The 15,953-nt window shown below is 39.1% G+C and overlaps 1 protein-coding gene across 1 annotated transcript in view; it reads left to right on the top strand.

Moving 5' to 3' along the window:
- ASIC2 (acid sensing ion channel subunit 2) overlaps positions 1-7,400 on the top strand; it is a 187,221-nt gene extending 179,821 nt beyond the window's left edge. The window contains exons 8-10 of the mRNA XM_015832207.1: positions 1,154-1,233; positions 3,950-4,018; positions 7,205-7,400. Coding sequence (XP_015687693.1) covers positions 1,154-1,233; positions 3,950-4,018; positions 7,205-7,306 — 251 coding nt within the window. The 3' untranslated portion in view covers positions 7,307-7,400. The remainder of the gene's footprint in view (positions 1-1,153; positions 1,234-3,949; positions 4,019-7,204) is intronic.
- Positions 7,401-15,953: the final 8,553 nt, after the last annotated feature.

Genomic DNA, 15,953 nt, shown 5'->3' with positions numbered 1-15,953 from the left:
GCTTATATAAGGTTGCACCTATCGATTAAAAGAGTCATATCTCTGTGTTGCTATATTTGAAATATTTGATATTTGATATGGTATTCCATCAATATATCAAGTCTCTTCTCAGATCATCTGGCCCTTATTTAGGCATCCTAAGTATAGTATTGCATGTTTAATCATAGAACCAGTAACTGAAACAGTATTGAAGTAGATGAGAAAATATTGGTTGCCATGATAGAAGCTGTGGCTTACCATCCATGTACCTAATAAATACTGTCTTAGGAAGTCAAATCCCAAACCTTGCATGAAGTTTGGGTGAAAAGAAGACATTTTGGCTTGTATGTCCCAAAGCCTTTGTTAGTTGCATTTAACTATATCCCCTGTTGTCATGGAGATGTAAGCCTTTTACTTTCTAAACAATAAACAGAGAGATTCCTTCCTGTTTGTACAAAGATCAACTGTGATAATGGCAGAAAAAAGGGGGTGTATGTTTGTGTGCATACATTTCTACAACAGCTGTAGGGTTTTTTCTTTTACTACTTCTTTTCTTTCATTTTTTAAAATTTTTTGATACCTTATGGCAATCCTAGCATGGGTCTTTAGCCTGAGCACTGAAATCTTGCTTTGAAAATAGGCTCTTGACCTGTTAAAACCAGGCATTGTGTTCAAGCATCTGGCAGTTTAATTTAGTTTAATTCTTTATTCAGTAACCTGGGGAAGAGAGAAGTATTATAGGAATTAAGAGTAGGAATAGGAATGAACATTTCTGGAATGTTAGAGGAAGTAAAAGTTGAAAGTTTGATGAAGAGGATAACGGTGGCTTTGATTTTGCCCCAGGAGTCAATCGATGCAGAGTTTACACAGCTGTAGTTGGAAACCTAAAACCTGCATTACTCTGGATCTTGATTTTTTTTAAAAAAAAGTGGTCTATCCTGCTAATAAGGGATATATGATCTGGAGTTCCATGCAGCAGCAGCAGCAGGAAGAGGAGGAGGCATCTCTTTTTCTTTACAGCCAGCATAAAAATGCTTAATGTATATATTTAAGTTTACTTAACTGAGGGGGCTTATTTCTGGGTAGAGGCTCCCAGTCCAAGCAATTTACTTTGATGGGCAACAAAATGCAAGATTAAAATGTCCATTTCTGGTTTTCCCTCTTTCTTCCCTAGGTGATATTGGGGGTCAGATGGGTCTTTTTATTGGTGCTAGTATCCTCACTATTCTGGAAATATTTGACTATATTTATGAGGTAAGTTGCAGCTCTTTCCTTGAGGTAGCGAATAACATAGTCCAATGGCCATGTATTTTCATGCTGAGAGGATACAGGAACAGATTTCATCCATGGGTCTACTTTGACCCAATAATATAATAAGCTCTAGAATATATACATTTTGAAATCTTGAAGCACAAAATCTAATCATCAGATTTTACATTTCTTCTACAAGATTCAAAAATACCAAGGTTTAGAATATAAATTTGAGTCCAGAAGGATAGCACAAATCCTGATGCACACACTCACTGATTAAGGGGAGAGAGGTTGTAGCAGTATGTATTTTAACTAACACCCCCTCCCCGAGTAGGCTATTAAATACATATTTTATGTTAACATGTGTGTGTGTATGTTTGTATATGTATGTATGTATGTATGTATGTATGTATGTATGTATGTATGTATGTATGTATATACAGGGCTTTTTTTCTCATAGAACGCCCAGAACTGAGTTCCGGCACCTTTTTTGGATGGAACCTTGTAGGGTAGGCAAGGCGGGTTGTATGACGTGTGTGAGTTCCAGCACCTTCTAGTCCTATCACTCTCTTTCCTCCCATTGGGAAAGGCAAAGAAAGGAACAATGGGAGGAAAGAGAGCTATAGGATTAGAAGGCAGAGGAGGAGATGCCAGAAAATTAGAGCAACTACAGTTAGTTAGAACAGGCGGCCCCATCACACGATCAATGGGTAAAGCACGGAGTCAACTGGGTTTATAAGCAAACTCCCCACTCCAAACGCTTACTCTGATGACGCTGGTAGTGGACCAGTGAAAGCTAAGACAGCCAAGTTTTAGGTTTGTAAATAGTTGTTTTTATTGTTTTAACAATAAACAGCTGTTTTAAATTCATTCCAGAGTTCAAGGACTTTATACCATTACACACACACACACACACACACACATTCCAGTGGTTAAGCAAGACCACAGCCTAATGTTTTATCCGGTTTGGGATGAAGTGATGAAAACTTGAACCTATCTGAAGGATTAAACAGCTTGTATCTTTCCTTTGCTTTTCATCAGTTGGCATCAGAAAATTGCATCTGTCCAAAGGCAAGCAGAAAGAGAACAGGAAAAGGTATCCAGGGGCTCTAAGCAGCCTGTGGATTATCCACTCCTGCTTTGCAGAGTTGTTATAAGAAAGCATGTGCCTTTATAGGCTGGTAGCTGTTAACATTTGCTCACACTTGCTGATTAAGGGGAGAGGGGTTGAGCATGGATAGAAAGCATTACCACAACTGCTGCCTGTTTTCTAAGCTAACACTGCTGGTTTTGGGATGCTTTCCCCGCTTCTTCTGGATGCCCACCACTAGCAAGAGCAAATGACATGATTCTCATATTGGATTTCCCACATCTGAGCTACCAGGTTGTGTAGAGAGAAAAAGAAAGAGATAAAAACTGGCTCAGAGTTATCCCCATTAAGCTTCTGTTGCTGGGCTGAAGATTGGGTCTGGGTTTTCCTAATCCGCATGCAGCACCTTAATGGCAGCATCACACTGGCTGTCACACAGGATTCCTTTCTACACATTTGATCAGTGTAATTTTCTTATTATTGTCCACACTGAATAAAAGCATTTTCTACGTGGAGATGCTGGGAATTGAGCCTTTTATAAAAAGCAGGGATTCTTACGTTCAGAAGTAACCCATTTTCAAACCTCACAGTATTATTCTTGTGGAAGAGTTACATTGCTTAGGATCCTGCAGAAAAAGTATGATATAAATCTAACAAAAGAAGAAGGGAATAATAAATAAACCTTGGAAGGAAAAAGTGATTTGGTATCTTGGTTCCCACTTCTATGGCTGGCTCTCTCCAGTGTCTCCTCAAAAAGACACACTTTAGGATTGGGGTAAGATATACCAGTAGCCAAATGTCCTAACCTTATTGTATATAGCCAGCCAAAGGAAAAGTAGAATTTAAGCTAGCCTTTGGGCTGGCATGAATTTTTTTCCCTGCAAGCAAAGGCAGAAGAAACAAAAATGAATAAATACCAGTCCAAAAATTGTCTATTTGTTTTCAAGTCTTGTTCCTGGACTGCAGGTAGTTGGATGCTCAAGCATAGCACAGGGTAGGACCTCCCCAGTGCGTACAGGTTAGGGCCTATGGTATTAAACAAAGCAGTTTCTGGGAACAGATTAGAAAATCATAGCATGATTCACTTCGTTGAATTTGGCAAGACAATCTGTTTTGCATACAGGTTTGCCCTGCAACATCTGCCTTTCTCTGAGATAATTCAGATGCAGGGCTTTGAAACATGCCTCCCCTCCCCTTTTTTTCTAGTTAGATCAATATAATTGTCTCTGAAAAGTAATCCAAAGCTGAGATAATAATTGTTTGCTGAAAATTGCCCTCATGAGAGTTGCAGTATGGAAAGAAGAATTTTACAATATTAAAATTAAATCTTAGCATTGTTCTTAATTTTTTAAACAAAATGTATTTCTAAGCTTTAAGAAAGCAAGAGCAGCCTTAAAAGTAGATGAACAAAGCTGAATAAAATTTTAAATTCAAAAAAGAGTACTGGGTCAGACTTCTCATGCAAACAGGCTTCAGAGCCCTGAATTTACTACATGGATTAAGAATAAATAATTAATCCAGCACAGTGCTATATAAGGAAGAGGACCTCTCTTTCTGCTGCCAGAGAATTGGGATGTATCAGCTTTTTACTGTAACTGAGAATCTTATCCTTTCTTCTATTTCTTTTAGCTGATCAAAGAGAAATTGTTTGATCTTCTTGGCCCAGAGGAGGAAGAAGGAAGCCATGATGAGAATGTGGTAAGTAGACCCACCTCCCTTCCAGGACTCACAAGAGCAGAAGCCAACATATAGCACATTGGCATATTCCTTGGCAGAGTCTATTTTCAATCTGGCAGGGGAGATGACCTTAATTTCTGCACAGAGTGGCACTGGGCCTTGAGTTTATGCTTTCTGCTTCAGTAATTTACCCTCCAATCTCAGATGCAGCAGCTTGTAGTTATCCTTATGCAGAAGGCAAAGTCATTTGCATTTACTCAAAGGGTCCTTTTTTAAATTCACATTGTACAGGTTGACTTCTGGCTTGACAAAAAAGTTCTGAGTGAGCCCTGGAGCAAATGGTCATCTGTTAATTAAATAAGGGATGGGCAGAAGTTAGCTCTGGATAGCTTTACTTCTAGATCTCTAGTTGACTTGCATTGCATTGGCAAGGATTCCACTTCTGCCCTACTTAATGCTACTTAAATGAAGAAACCTTCCAAAAGTTGGATTCCTGAGAGCCATTCAATATTATCATTTTGCACCACTTTGTGATTAGTTCTGATCCTGATTGATTTCATACCATCTTCTATTAGGGCAAGCTAACTCATTTTTTTTTCTGATGTTCCGTTGATTGGAAATTTCCTTTGAATTATTAAGACTCTTCAAAACCTGTAGAGAATACATTTTCCCATTGGCAGAACTCTTGAGTCATCCTGGGTCTTAGGCTCCCTCCCAGCCAATAGAAGTTCCAGTGCTTAGAGCTTGTTTCTCCCTAGAGACATTAGTTAAAATTCCCCTTCTTCTCTTCCCCCCCCCCCCATTTTCAATTGATTGCAAAATTTCAGGCATGGCAACATTTCACCTCCACGCCCCAGAGGAATGGCAGCAAAGCATGTAGAAAGCTTTTGGAAATTTTTAATACTTACTGTTTATTATACATTACAATTTATTTTATTTCTTTTTGCATGGATAATAGCTATACAAGTGTGAGGGGGATTATTGCTCAGTGCATTAGATACCAATAACATGATATTCTTTGGAATCTCCCCTTGAAGGGAAAAGGTGAAACCTGATTTAGCTCTTGATGTTCCCTATATGTTGCCGGCTTTTGAGGCTGACAAACGTGAACATTCAGACAGCTTTGTGAGGGGATTAGAGGAGGTAGAAACATTAGCAATATGGAAATGCTTGAGGAGTACAGGAACAATTAAAATTAGACTTTTTAAATCAAATCCCTGAACTCCAATGGTTACTTAATTCCACCTTCAATTCCAAAATGAGACTCTTCTTACTACCTTCAATTGACTGACCTCATAATCAACAAAATAAGTGCTGCAGATCGGAAGTGTGCCCACATGATTTAAAATGACCACTTTATCTTATTGCTTCAGAAATATTTATTTCAAAATAATTTTATTAGCCTATTAGTTAGAAGTCTGCCTTATTCAAAAGATTTGTCTTTCACTGGGAAGATATCTTATTGTTGGTTGTTTTGCTATTTGTTTAAGTGCATCCTAAAGAAGAAGAGATACATATGTCTCTTTGGTAGGCTATCAAATCTGGTGTACAAAACTCCAGATAATTATTAGATGTCCAGAAATTTTAACTATTATTGGTTGTCTGGATTTTTACAGCCCAGATGCAATATTCCTGCTCCTTTCCCTCCTCTTCTAACAACCTGATTTGTTATAGGCAGGGCTTTAGCAATCTTACAGTTGTCATCATTGCAAGAAAGAAATTAAGAATACCTTAAAAGGTAAATGTAAAGGTTTCCCCTGCCAGTCGTGTCTGACTCTAAGGGGCGGTGCTCATCTCCGACGATTCACAGCCAAGGAGCCAGCGTTGTCCGAAGACGCTTCTGTGGTCATGTGGCCAGCATGACTATGTGCCGAAGGTACACAGAACACTGTTACTTTCCCACCAAAGTGGTACCTATTTATCTACTTGCATTTACAAGCTTTTGAACTGCTAGGTTGGCAGGAGCTGGGGCCAGTAATGGAAGTTCACTCTGTCACACAGTACTTGGTCTCAAACTGCCAATCTTCTGGTCAACAAGCCCAACGTCTTAACCGCTTGGCCACTGTGCCCCTCTAAGCATACCTTATCGGCTACAAAGGGTGATTGTTTTTATTCAACAAAAACAGTGAAATTGGATATTGTAATTTTGTGTATGTCTTATCCGAGAGTAAGTTCTATTGAACTTAACAGAATTCATTTATGAGGAAACAATTGCAACATAATCCAGTCTTTATTTGGGAGTATTTTCAATTGGGTTTAAGAAGGCATGAGACTTTAGACTTTGAAATCCTAAAGAATTTTGCTTTTCAAAATTTTATACTTTCTCCCTCCCCCGGATGAATCCTATTTCAAATTTCAAAGTGTAATTGTTTCCAATATCAAGCTTCATGGATATCTGTCTCCATTTGTTTGTGTGTGTGACTGTGTGTGGGTCTACATGCATGTGCATGTGTATAGGTGTATATATACCTAGCCCAAATTAAATTCTTTCACATTCCATTGATTTTAATGAGATAAATTAAAGAAGTGTTGTAACTCCCACACCAATATGAACAAGATATAAACTTTTTAAATGCATGCGTTCATGCATTTTGGCTCAAATATATGTTGTGTCATTAATAAGCCGTGTCCGTACAAATACAGAATGTGATTCCCTCAGCCATCAAAACCCTTTCTGAATTTTTCCTTGGGGCTTTCAGGATTCACCATTTGAAAATGGTAGGTTGAAACACACTTGTATTTTGAGAACCAACATGTTTAGGCAATTTATTAGGACAACTCAGAAGTTGTAGAATAGTGTGTTAAACAGTAAACAAACACTGGCTGGAATATGGGGGTTGGGAAGTAGCTGGTGTTGAAGCCATCAGCTCTGAATTTTATCACAACTTGAGAAAAAATGTGAGAGGAGTAGCTTAATATAAATGGGAAATCGGCTCTATTTATATCCTTGAAATGCCTATCTTTTTGGCCTGTAAAACCCCATATAGTGATTTTAATAATACCTAGCATTTATGCAATGCAGCAAAGCTCCTACAATATTGTATCTCTGAAAGCTATACCAATACTATTATCTTGGACGTAGATAGCTAAAGCCAAAAGAGGAATGGCTGCCTAAACTATTTAGTGAGCTCTTAATTGAGGTAAGATTTGAAGAATGGATTTGTCCACTTATTCTCCCTTGGTCGTCTTCCCTTTTTCTGTTCACAGAGCACGTGTGAGCCCTTGTCAAACCATTCTGATCCCACGAGCCACACTGTGACAGTCCCACTGCAGACAACACTTGGCACGTTGGAAGAAATTGCGTGCTGACAATGCTTCCTCAGCACTATGGATGGCAGAACCTACAAAAGCCAGGGAATCCTACTCAGGCTCACTAACAGGGTGGGGGAACCACTGAGGAATTCGCTATGCATCCAATTGTTCTCTTTCTCTCTTCTTGCCAAAATCAGTGAAAGATTTCATGGACTCAGTTGCATCAGCCTGTCCTACCAGGATGAGTGGATGAGGATGTAGGAAAGGGCAAGGTTTATCTCCACCAGCGGACAACACATCTCAGTTTTTGAACTGGAGAAGTGTGATGACCAAGGAATCATTCTTTCATAGACAGCCTACAAGTTATACAAAAGAAGCCTGCATGCCAGTCCTTTTGATGGCAGTCTCTCTTTTTCCTTACAAGCCATGTCTCCATTCAACAACTACTCCCTTTTTCTTTTTTCTTTTGCCACAACAAAAGTGGAGGACATGGTACAGACTTTCCTGCTCAAGAGTTTACCATTATTTAACAACATCACTGCTGAATTAAAAACAAGCAATGGTCCATTTCCATTCTTTTTTGTTGTATGCTAAATGTGACAGGGTCTCAAAGTTCTGGTCAAATCGTTGGGTGAGCCAGCTCTTTGATGACCAAGGTGAGCATGCTCAAATAGAATGGTTCACCTTATCTACCATTATAGACCACTTCTTAAATGCAGACACTCACAAATGCACCAGCCCCATTGACACTAGTTAGCCATACAGCTACTGTCTTGTCTAGATTGGTGTGTAATGCAACATGTGTGTGTCCCAGGACTGGGGGAGGTGGGTTCCAGTTACCATTCTGACTTGCCCTGCTTCCTCATTCTTAACAGCACTATTAAAGGTGATCTTGTGGAAGGGGAAAAACTGTCATTTCTGCTTATTCCACCTTTGTGGATGTTTTAATACAACTTAGGAATTATCAACATTAAAAAGAGTAAAGAACAAAATATGTCCTTTTAAGCTATTTATAAGCAATGTTTTAGCAATTTCCACAACAATAACTTTGGTATGTTGTATAAGTCATATGACAGACATTGACTGGGCCCAAATCTTTGATTTGCACAATACATGTAAAATAATCACATAAACTAGATTCGTACAACATATTAAGTCACAACCTGGATGGCTAGTTTATAGTTCAGGGTATGTGGTGCCCAAACCACACATTTTATGGACTATATTTTATCATATCTCTACAATATATTGAGATAGATTATGTGTACATTTCTAGATTGAGTAGTTGGTGAGGCTAAATGGAAACGAAATGCAGAAGATTCAAGCAATTATAATTATGGGGGAGTTATCTGCACATTTGTCTTTTGTGTAGAAACTGATCTGTGTATCATACGCAGAATGTAATAAAATAGCACTTACAAACAATGGCACAGGTTACATTTGGAAGATAAGTAATAGATCATTCATTTTGTGTTATGAATGACGCTATTTATCCTAAAATAAATATGGAGACTCTATGCATATATATCAACCTATGCACATATCAATTGATCAATGAAATATGTAGTATCATATATATATTTATATATATAATGTGAAGTAAAATAAGGTGATCACCAGGATAAAATCATAAACATAAATGTTTACTATACAAAACCAAGCTTTCGTCGGCCACACTACCGACATCGTCAGGGTATAAAATGCTGGATCCAGGAGTCCGTTTTTATGTGGCCGGCTGCCTCTGCGCTTTGACCCTAGATCGGGTCATAGGTCCACTCATTAGCATCGGCTGTGTAGTTCTTAAAGGGGCCGTTTCTAAAGTTGTCCTCTCCTCTCCAATTGCTGCTGTTTTCTTTGTGCGTGTGTGGGTGCCTGGAGATCCGCTGTTCATCCGCTCCCAGTCGTTCCTCCCCACCCCCTCATTCATCTTAATTTGCCTCTGTATTGCTGTGCTATCTAGCATGTGTGCTTCAAGCTCTATTCTTCTGTTTGCCAGACCTGCTGGTGTGTAAACTCCTGGGGGTTGGCCGTCTCGTTGTTCCTGTTTCTTGTTGCCCCCTCTCTCACTGACGGGTGAGCTCCTGTGTGTGTTAATGGGTTGCTAACCGGGCATGTCTTTGGGATGGTTCCACTACTTGTTGCCCTCATTGCCCCCTCGGTACATATATGGGAGCGCAGGAGATACCCATCCCGTTTGCGCTCACTATTACTCGCTGTTCTCCCATTGATCGGGGCCGTAATTCTATTGCCGAGTCATTCACAAGTCAGACTCTATTGATTCACATCCGGTAGCTGTTGGTGGACCCGGTGGTTATGCCCAGATCCTCCATTACTTTTCTAGTGCGTGTGCAAGCACCTGGGGGATGGCTGTCAAGCTGTCTCTGCCCCCTATCTCTCCCCCCCCTCTCATTTTGGAGCGATCTCTCAAACTGCATTTCAAACGCCCTTAGGGCTGTCATCTTCCCCTATGGCTGCCGTTGTCTTGCCCATAGCTCTCCCCAATCCTGCAAGGAGCAGCTGTTAAGATCTTCCTGCTCACTATTCTCCCCCCCCCCAGAAAAAGGAGAGGGGGGCAGGGAACATTACAACGAGATAGAAACAGGCAAGACTGGAGTGACAGGGCTATGGGTGAGCAGTAACAGCTGCTATGGGAGAGGATGAGAAACTAACGAGGTGTCAAGATCAGGTGTGGAAAACGGATGCACGGAAGCAGCTCGGAAGGAGAGACAAAAAAAAGGGGGAGAATAGTGAGCAGGAAGATCTTAATACAACCAATGGGCCGATTACGCGCTCGAGAAGCCGGGCGCAGAGACAGGTAGCTATATAGGCAAGCTTCCTAATCACCTAGCATTCCAACCCTGATGACGTCAGCAGTCAGGCCGATGAAAGCTTGGTAACTCTTTTACTTACAAACTTGTCTGTATTAAACAAGTTTGTTTTATTTTTATCCTGGTGTTCGTTTCTTCTATATTTTATTGATATGTGTTTTCCCAGGATTCGCATTTTTAATGTTATTAAGTATATATATATATATATATTCGTAGATTTTCACGGATACAGGTATGCAGGTCTTGGCGTATTTGGGTCTTTTCCCATGTAAGATTGAGAGTATCTTGGCGACGTTTCGATGAGGTTAGGTCAGGAGGTTACAACGCTAAAGCCCAGGATGTTGCAACACAGAACTCAGGATATCACTACACTAGATCTCAGGATGTCATCACACAGCTCATTACCCAGGTCGTTACAACACAAAAGACTAATGGGCACACAGCCAGCACCTCAGCTACTCAGGATGTTACGAAACAGCTGAACAATCCGCAAACAATAACTCCAACACAGCCAACCAACCCACCTACAGCAACAAAGCCAGCATTCCACATACCCCCACCAATATTTATAGAGAGACGGCAGCTCCGATCACACTTTGCTTGCACAAGCACGAAGCCGAAGACCCCAGCCTGAAGATGACGAGTGGGACCTCGTCGAAACATCGCCAAGATACTCTCAATCTTACATGGGAAAAGACCTGAATACACCAAGATATATATATGTGTGTGTGTGTGTGTGTATGTATGTATGTATATATATATATATATATATATATATATATATATATATATATATATATATATATATATACACACACACAACTTTATATATATATAAAGTTGATCAATGAAATATGTAGTATCTTTGCCACTCAACAGACTGTAAAAGTAAATGCCCTAAACAAGAATGCAGTTATCATTGTCTGCATCTTCTGCATTTTATTTTCTTCCAACCACAGTGTTTTCTATTTCCACTGATGCCTTCAGTTAAATATGTGCATATCTGACTCTCGCAATATACTGTAGGTATCTAATGAAACAGACTTACTCTGTAAAATCTAATGTCACATTGTTTTAGCATTTTGGTTGCTTTTATGTCAATTTTTTTTCCTGAGCAGTCCTGCAGCCAGACACAATGAAGTTACTGTTAACTAATCTTTGTGAGGTCCACTACACCCACCCATGTGGTTTTATTATTTTATTTATAAGTTTCAGCAGGTCTACTCTGAAGCATCTTTTAAATAGTTCAAAGTTCCATAATGACTGCTCAGTGAATATATGATCAATAGACAGTGTTAACATATACGTTGAGCCTTCCTATACTATAACCCACTTGGAATGCAAATTATTTCCAGGGAAGAATAAAACTAGCATGCTTATGATGATCTCACCAAGAGAGGTTGCAAAACAACTTCACTAGAAGTGTAGGTGTGGCCACCAGCCAGAGGTGAATTTTATTCCAGTCAGAGGTCTGGAGGAACCTATTAACTATGATATATGCAACTTTATTGCTAGAGCTGTGAACATTTATTTATGGGGTGGAGAAGGGACTAGGGAGCAAAAAGAAAGCAGATGCCGAGAAGTGACATCATTATGTACTGTAAACACTGAATGACATCCTGGGATCAGGCATCAAGATGAATACAAATAGGCAATGGTGGCATTTGCATAACAATGCATCTTTTTGGCATCATGTTTCCCTGCGAATGTTACTGTCTCTGCCTTTAAATGTCCCACAGGAACATCACTTTTAAGCAGAGAAATTACATCATCTCATCTCCAAATTAACAAGATGAAGACGAGGCATATATCTTGAAACTAGGCAGGGGGGTGGATATAAGACGGAATACATAGTTACATGCTTTTAGCTTTATATCTAGAATATTATTCAACTTTTTTTGCTGGCAATCAATCTCTAGTTCAAGTCTTTGCCTTAATTCACTCCACAACAAAATAAAATGGTGGGGATGGCAAGAATGGTCCATTCTAGTGAAAGGGCCTGAGGATACTTTCGGATCATAAAAGGTATCCTAAAGGCCAGAGGCATATGGTGTGGGATAGCAACATCAAGATGCCTCCTTGCTGCCACTTTCCCTCTAGTGTAGTGTTTCTCAACTTTGGCATCTTTAAGACTTCAATTCACAGAATCCCCCAGCTAGCAAATATTGCTCTGGTGCTTTGCCCATGACAGTTTCATAAGTGGATCTTAATAGCCAATCAAAGGATAATCTGGTTAGTGTCATAGTGTTTATAGAAGTTTCCAAGGATTTTCTGTGCAAAAGTAGCCTGGCAGTCCCCTACTCTGTCTATGGCCCTCTCCTCCCTCCCTCCCTCCCTCCCTCCCTCTTTCTCGTTTTCTCTTGGGCATAAGCATTCCAGTCAAATAAATGAAAAACTGAGTAGGATAGGCACTGCTGTGAGATGCTACAGCTAACTCCAAGACAATTAGCAGGGTTTTGCTTTCATTCTACCATAGCTCTATCCGATAATAATAACAACAACAAAAGCTAAAGTCAGAATTTAGTGCAGCTGTCAGAAGAATTCAGCTAAGTCCATTTATCTTCATTCTCTTTACAGACTGAGCACAGTGGAAAAAAATGGCCACCTCCCTGTGTTGAACCCAGGTAATATATTAATAGATAACTGGGACTAAAATGCTATCTTCTTGTGGCTCAAAAATCAAGAAAGAAAGATAATTTGTTCTATTTCCAAAGAGTTCTCTTCATGGAGTAGATTTAACTCCATTTCAAGAAAGTGGATGTTTATTCAGTGAAGAGGCCAAGTAGGCCTTTAAAAAATGCCAAGGAAAACATTACAAAAGAGGAATTTGCAAAATTGGCAACTATGAAATTGGTCTACAAAACATTCCTGTCCAGCTGTTGATATGCCAATACGTCCTCAATGTAACTTTTAAGAAAGTAACAAGGAAGGAAGGAAGGAAGGGGAAAAACATTTCAACTTCAGATCCCAGATATTTGAAGGATCTGCTGATCTGATTATAAATTCCTCAAGCTGTAAGAAAAATGAAATCCCATCTCCTAGCCGCTGCTTTGCTTCTACGTTGGACCCTCCTTTGGAGCATATCTAGAAGCAAGCTGAGTGCTCAGTGCTAGGAGGCTGGCATTTCTCTTCTTCTAAAACTGGAAAAACACTTAGGTGTGTGAAAAGGCTTTAAGGATGGATCCCACCCCACTTCATACTTGGAATTCAACAAAACATGATTAAGAAGACTCTCACCTACAAGTCTCAAGGTTCTAGAGTAAAAATGAGGTGTTCTTACCACACCATTTCCATCTCCAAACTAATGGAATTTGTATGTCTATGGAGATTCTCCGTCATCCAGGTCATGGTTGTCTCAAAGATACATTTTCAAAAGGCAACTGGACTATATTTTTTCCTCAAGGAAATTGCCTTTTGAAAACACACCTTTGAGTAAACCTTGTATGGCACTTTCTTGGGGGTCATTTGATGAATTCCTATTATCCACATGTTGCCGTGACACTTATTTAAATAAATGATATATTGCTAGATAATAAAGAACCTCTTTCCTCATGGTCTGACTACCTTTCCACAATGAATTAAAGGTTCAGATTTTTATTCCTCTAATTTTATTCACTTCTACAAAGCCCTCATTATGTGAATGCTATTTTTCTTATGGTGCAAGCAAAGAATGATAGTACTTTGCTGCCCATTCCAGGAACAGATCATTGATGGAAAGCCACTCTTTTACTGTAATTAGGCCCTTGTTAGTTCAGGCAATCCAGAATTGCATGCAGGTAGATGAGGTATTAATATGGCAGAAAAGAGTAATAGGGAAAATGATATCCCTCAGCTGCATCTGGCATAGGGTGCAGGTGGGCTATTGGAAGAAGGAAGTTGGGGGCAGAGAGCAATTTTTTCTGACTCCATAAATGAAATGGGGAGGTGTAGACAATGTAGTTCATTGAAATGGACATTTCTTAAATCAATTCAATGGCATAAAGGCCACAAGAATTGAAAATTCAAGGTTGACTGTTAAAATTTCCTGCATGCTCTTTTTACTGGATTATTTATTTAGACATACATATGCCTAAATATCCATTTTGGGGTGTGGTATAAACATCATTCTGTTGTGGGGTAGGCAGAACTCTCCAAGTCTTTACCAAAATATTGTATTTTTAATTACATATTTATTGCAGGCTAGTTATTTATAAAGTTGAAGGTAAGACTCGCTCTTTTCTATGTTATATGGGGAGACTGGAGTGGCAAATTTAATGCCAGCCAAATAAGTTTACAACTCAGCTATTATATGTTTTCTTTCAGGCCAATCAAGTATTATGTCCATTTGAATATTACATTGTAGTAATTTGGCAAGTGATACAAATATAAGCCTTCTGGTATAACCTTGGGTATAATTCCTTTTTATTTTATAGATTTATTAAATTTATATACTGCCCATCTCATTTAAGTGACTCTTTCATTTGCTATTAGGATTTCAGCTTTTGTTCCAAAAAGTTGCTTCATGTAAGTATAACACTTTACTACATAGCCACTTCTTTTCTTGGGATTCATTGCAGATGCAGAGGTGATTTTAGAAGAAAGATGTGTCTGGTTTAAAGAACTGCAGGCAGGCAGGCACCAGGTTTGCACTTCCACATACCCCAAAGCCAATCTGATGCACCACAGAATCCTATTACTTATCAGACCTTTCTTATGCTAGTAAATATATAATCTCCTTTGATGTCAGATCCATTACAGAATTCTCTCCAAGCCATCAACAAATTTCAGTTCTTGAATTACCAAACCAGGATAAAAGTTCTCACCACTTCATCCAACCCCAAGACCAGGTCTTATCACTGAAGCACTCCTCACTAGTTCCAGCAATTCTTAAAATGTCATGTGAACGCTTCTACACACCCCTTCATTCAGACTCGTTAAAAAGGCCATTAGTTTCATGCAACCAATTTAAACTCCCAATATGAAATCATCTCTGGCCCACTATTCTTGGAAAGGAAATTAGAAAAACATAAAACACCATGATTGGAGAAAACCAAATGTTTAATCAAATAATGAGTTTTTAAGTGAAGAATGGGGGAAATAAAAATAGACAGGCTGTATTCTGAATGCTCTTTCATAGACATGTATTGCCCCCTAAAGGAATTGGTGTCACCTTCAGAATCATATAGCAGAAAATCTCGTGAGTTTTATGTTCCCCTGCTTTTCTGTCATCCTCTTAACCTCAAGCATCTCCGTGATGCATGGCTTGTTTTAAAAACCATCTATGATGCATGGCTTGTTTTAGACACCCTCTTGTTGTTGAATACTAGAAACTGCTGATAAAAACGATAAAGAAAACAAAATCTGATGAGACACAGCAGAGGCAAAATGAACAACGATGCTAGCTTTCTATTGCAATTGCTTTGCCTTTTGGAAAAGGAGGCTGCAGTGCCAATCCTACCATTAGGCATCTGGTCATAAATGTTGGGGAGGCAGAGTCTGCAGAAATCATTCATCACCACCCAATATAAATGAGAGTAGGCTGCATGTAGAATACTTCAGGATTAAATTCAGGAAAAGTAAAAAGAGGGACGAGAGAGAAAATCGTAATAAGCATAGTTAATAATATTGTAATTTTCAGGAAATATTTATATTAATGATTATTGCAGATCTTTTGGTTTGGAGAATTCCTATTTCTAGAAGAGAAGTCAAGTATTTCAAGGCAGTAGGAGCTCTTTGCTTATCTATGGAATTAGAAACAAAATTCTCTTAAGACAAGCCACTGCATATTTGATGCAACTATGTATCTTAATTTGATTGTTGTAGTTTTAAACTGATCTGTGTCAATGGCTCTCAGACAGCAATGCAATCCATCAAAACAATAAAAAGATGAACCCTCC

Source organism: Protobothrops mucrosquamatus, unplaced genomic scaffold, assembly GCF_001527695.2.
Source record: "Protobothrops mucrosquamatus isolate PMUCROS unplaced genomic scaffold, P.Mucros_1.0 scaffold1, whole genome shotgun sequence".
Lineage (NCBI taxonomy): Eukaryota > Metazoa > Chordata > Lepidosauria > Squamata > Viperidae > Protobothrops > Protobothrops mucrosquamatus.
The sequence above is the reverse complement of the archived record's forward strand: the minus strand, read 5'-3'. Positions and strand labels throughout refer to the sequence as shown.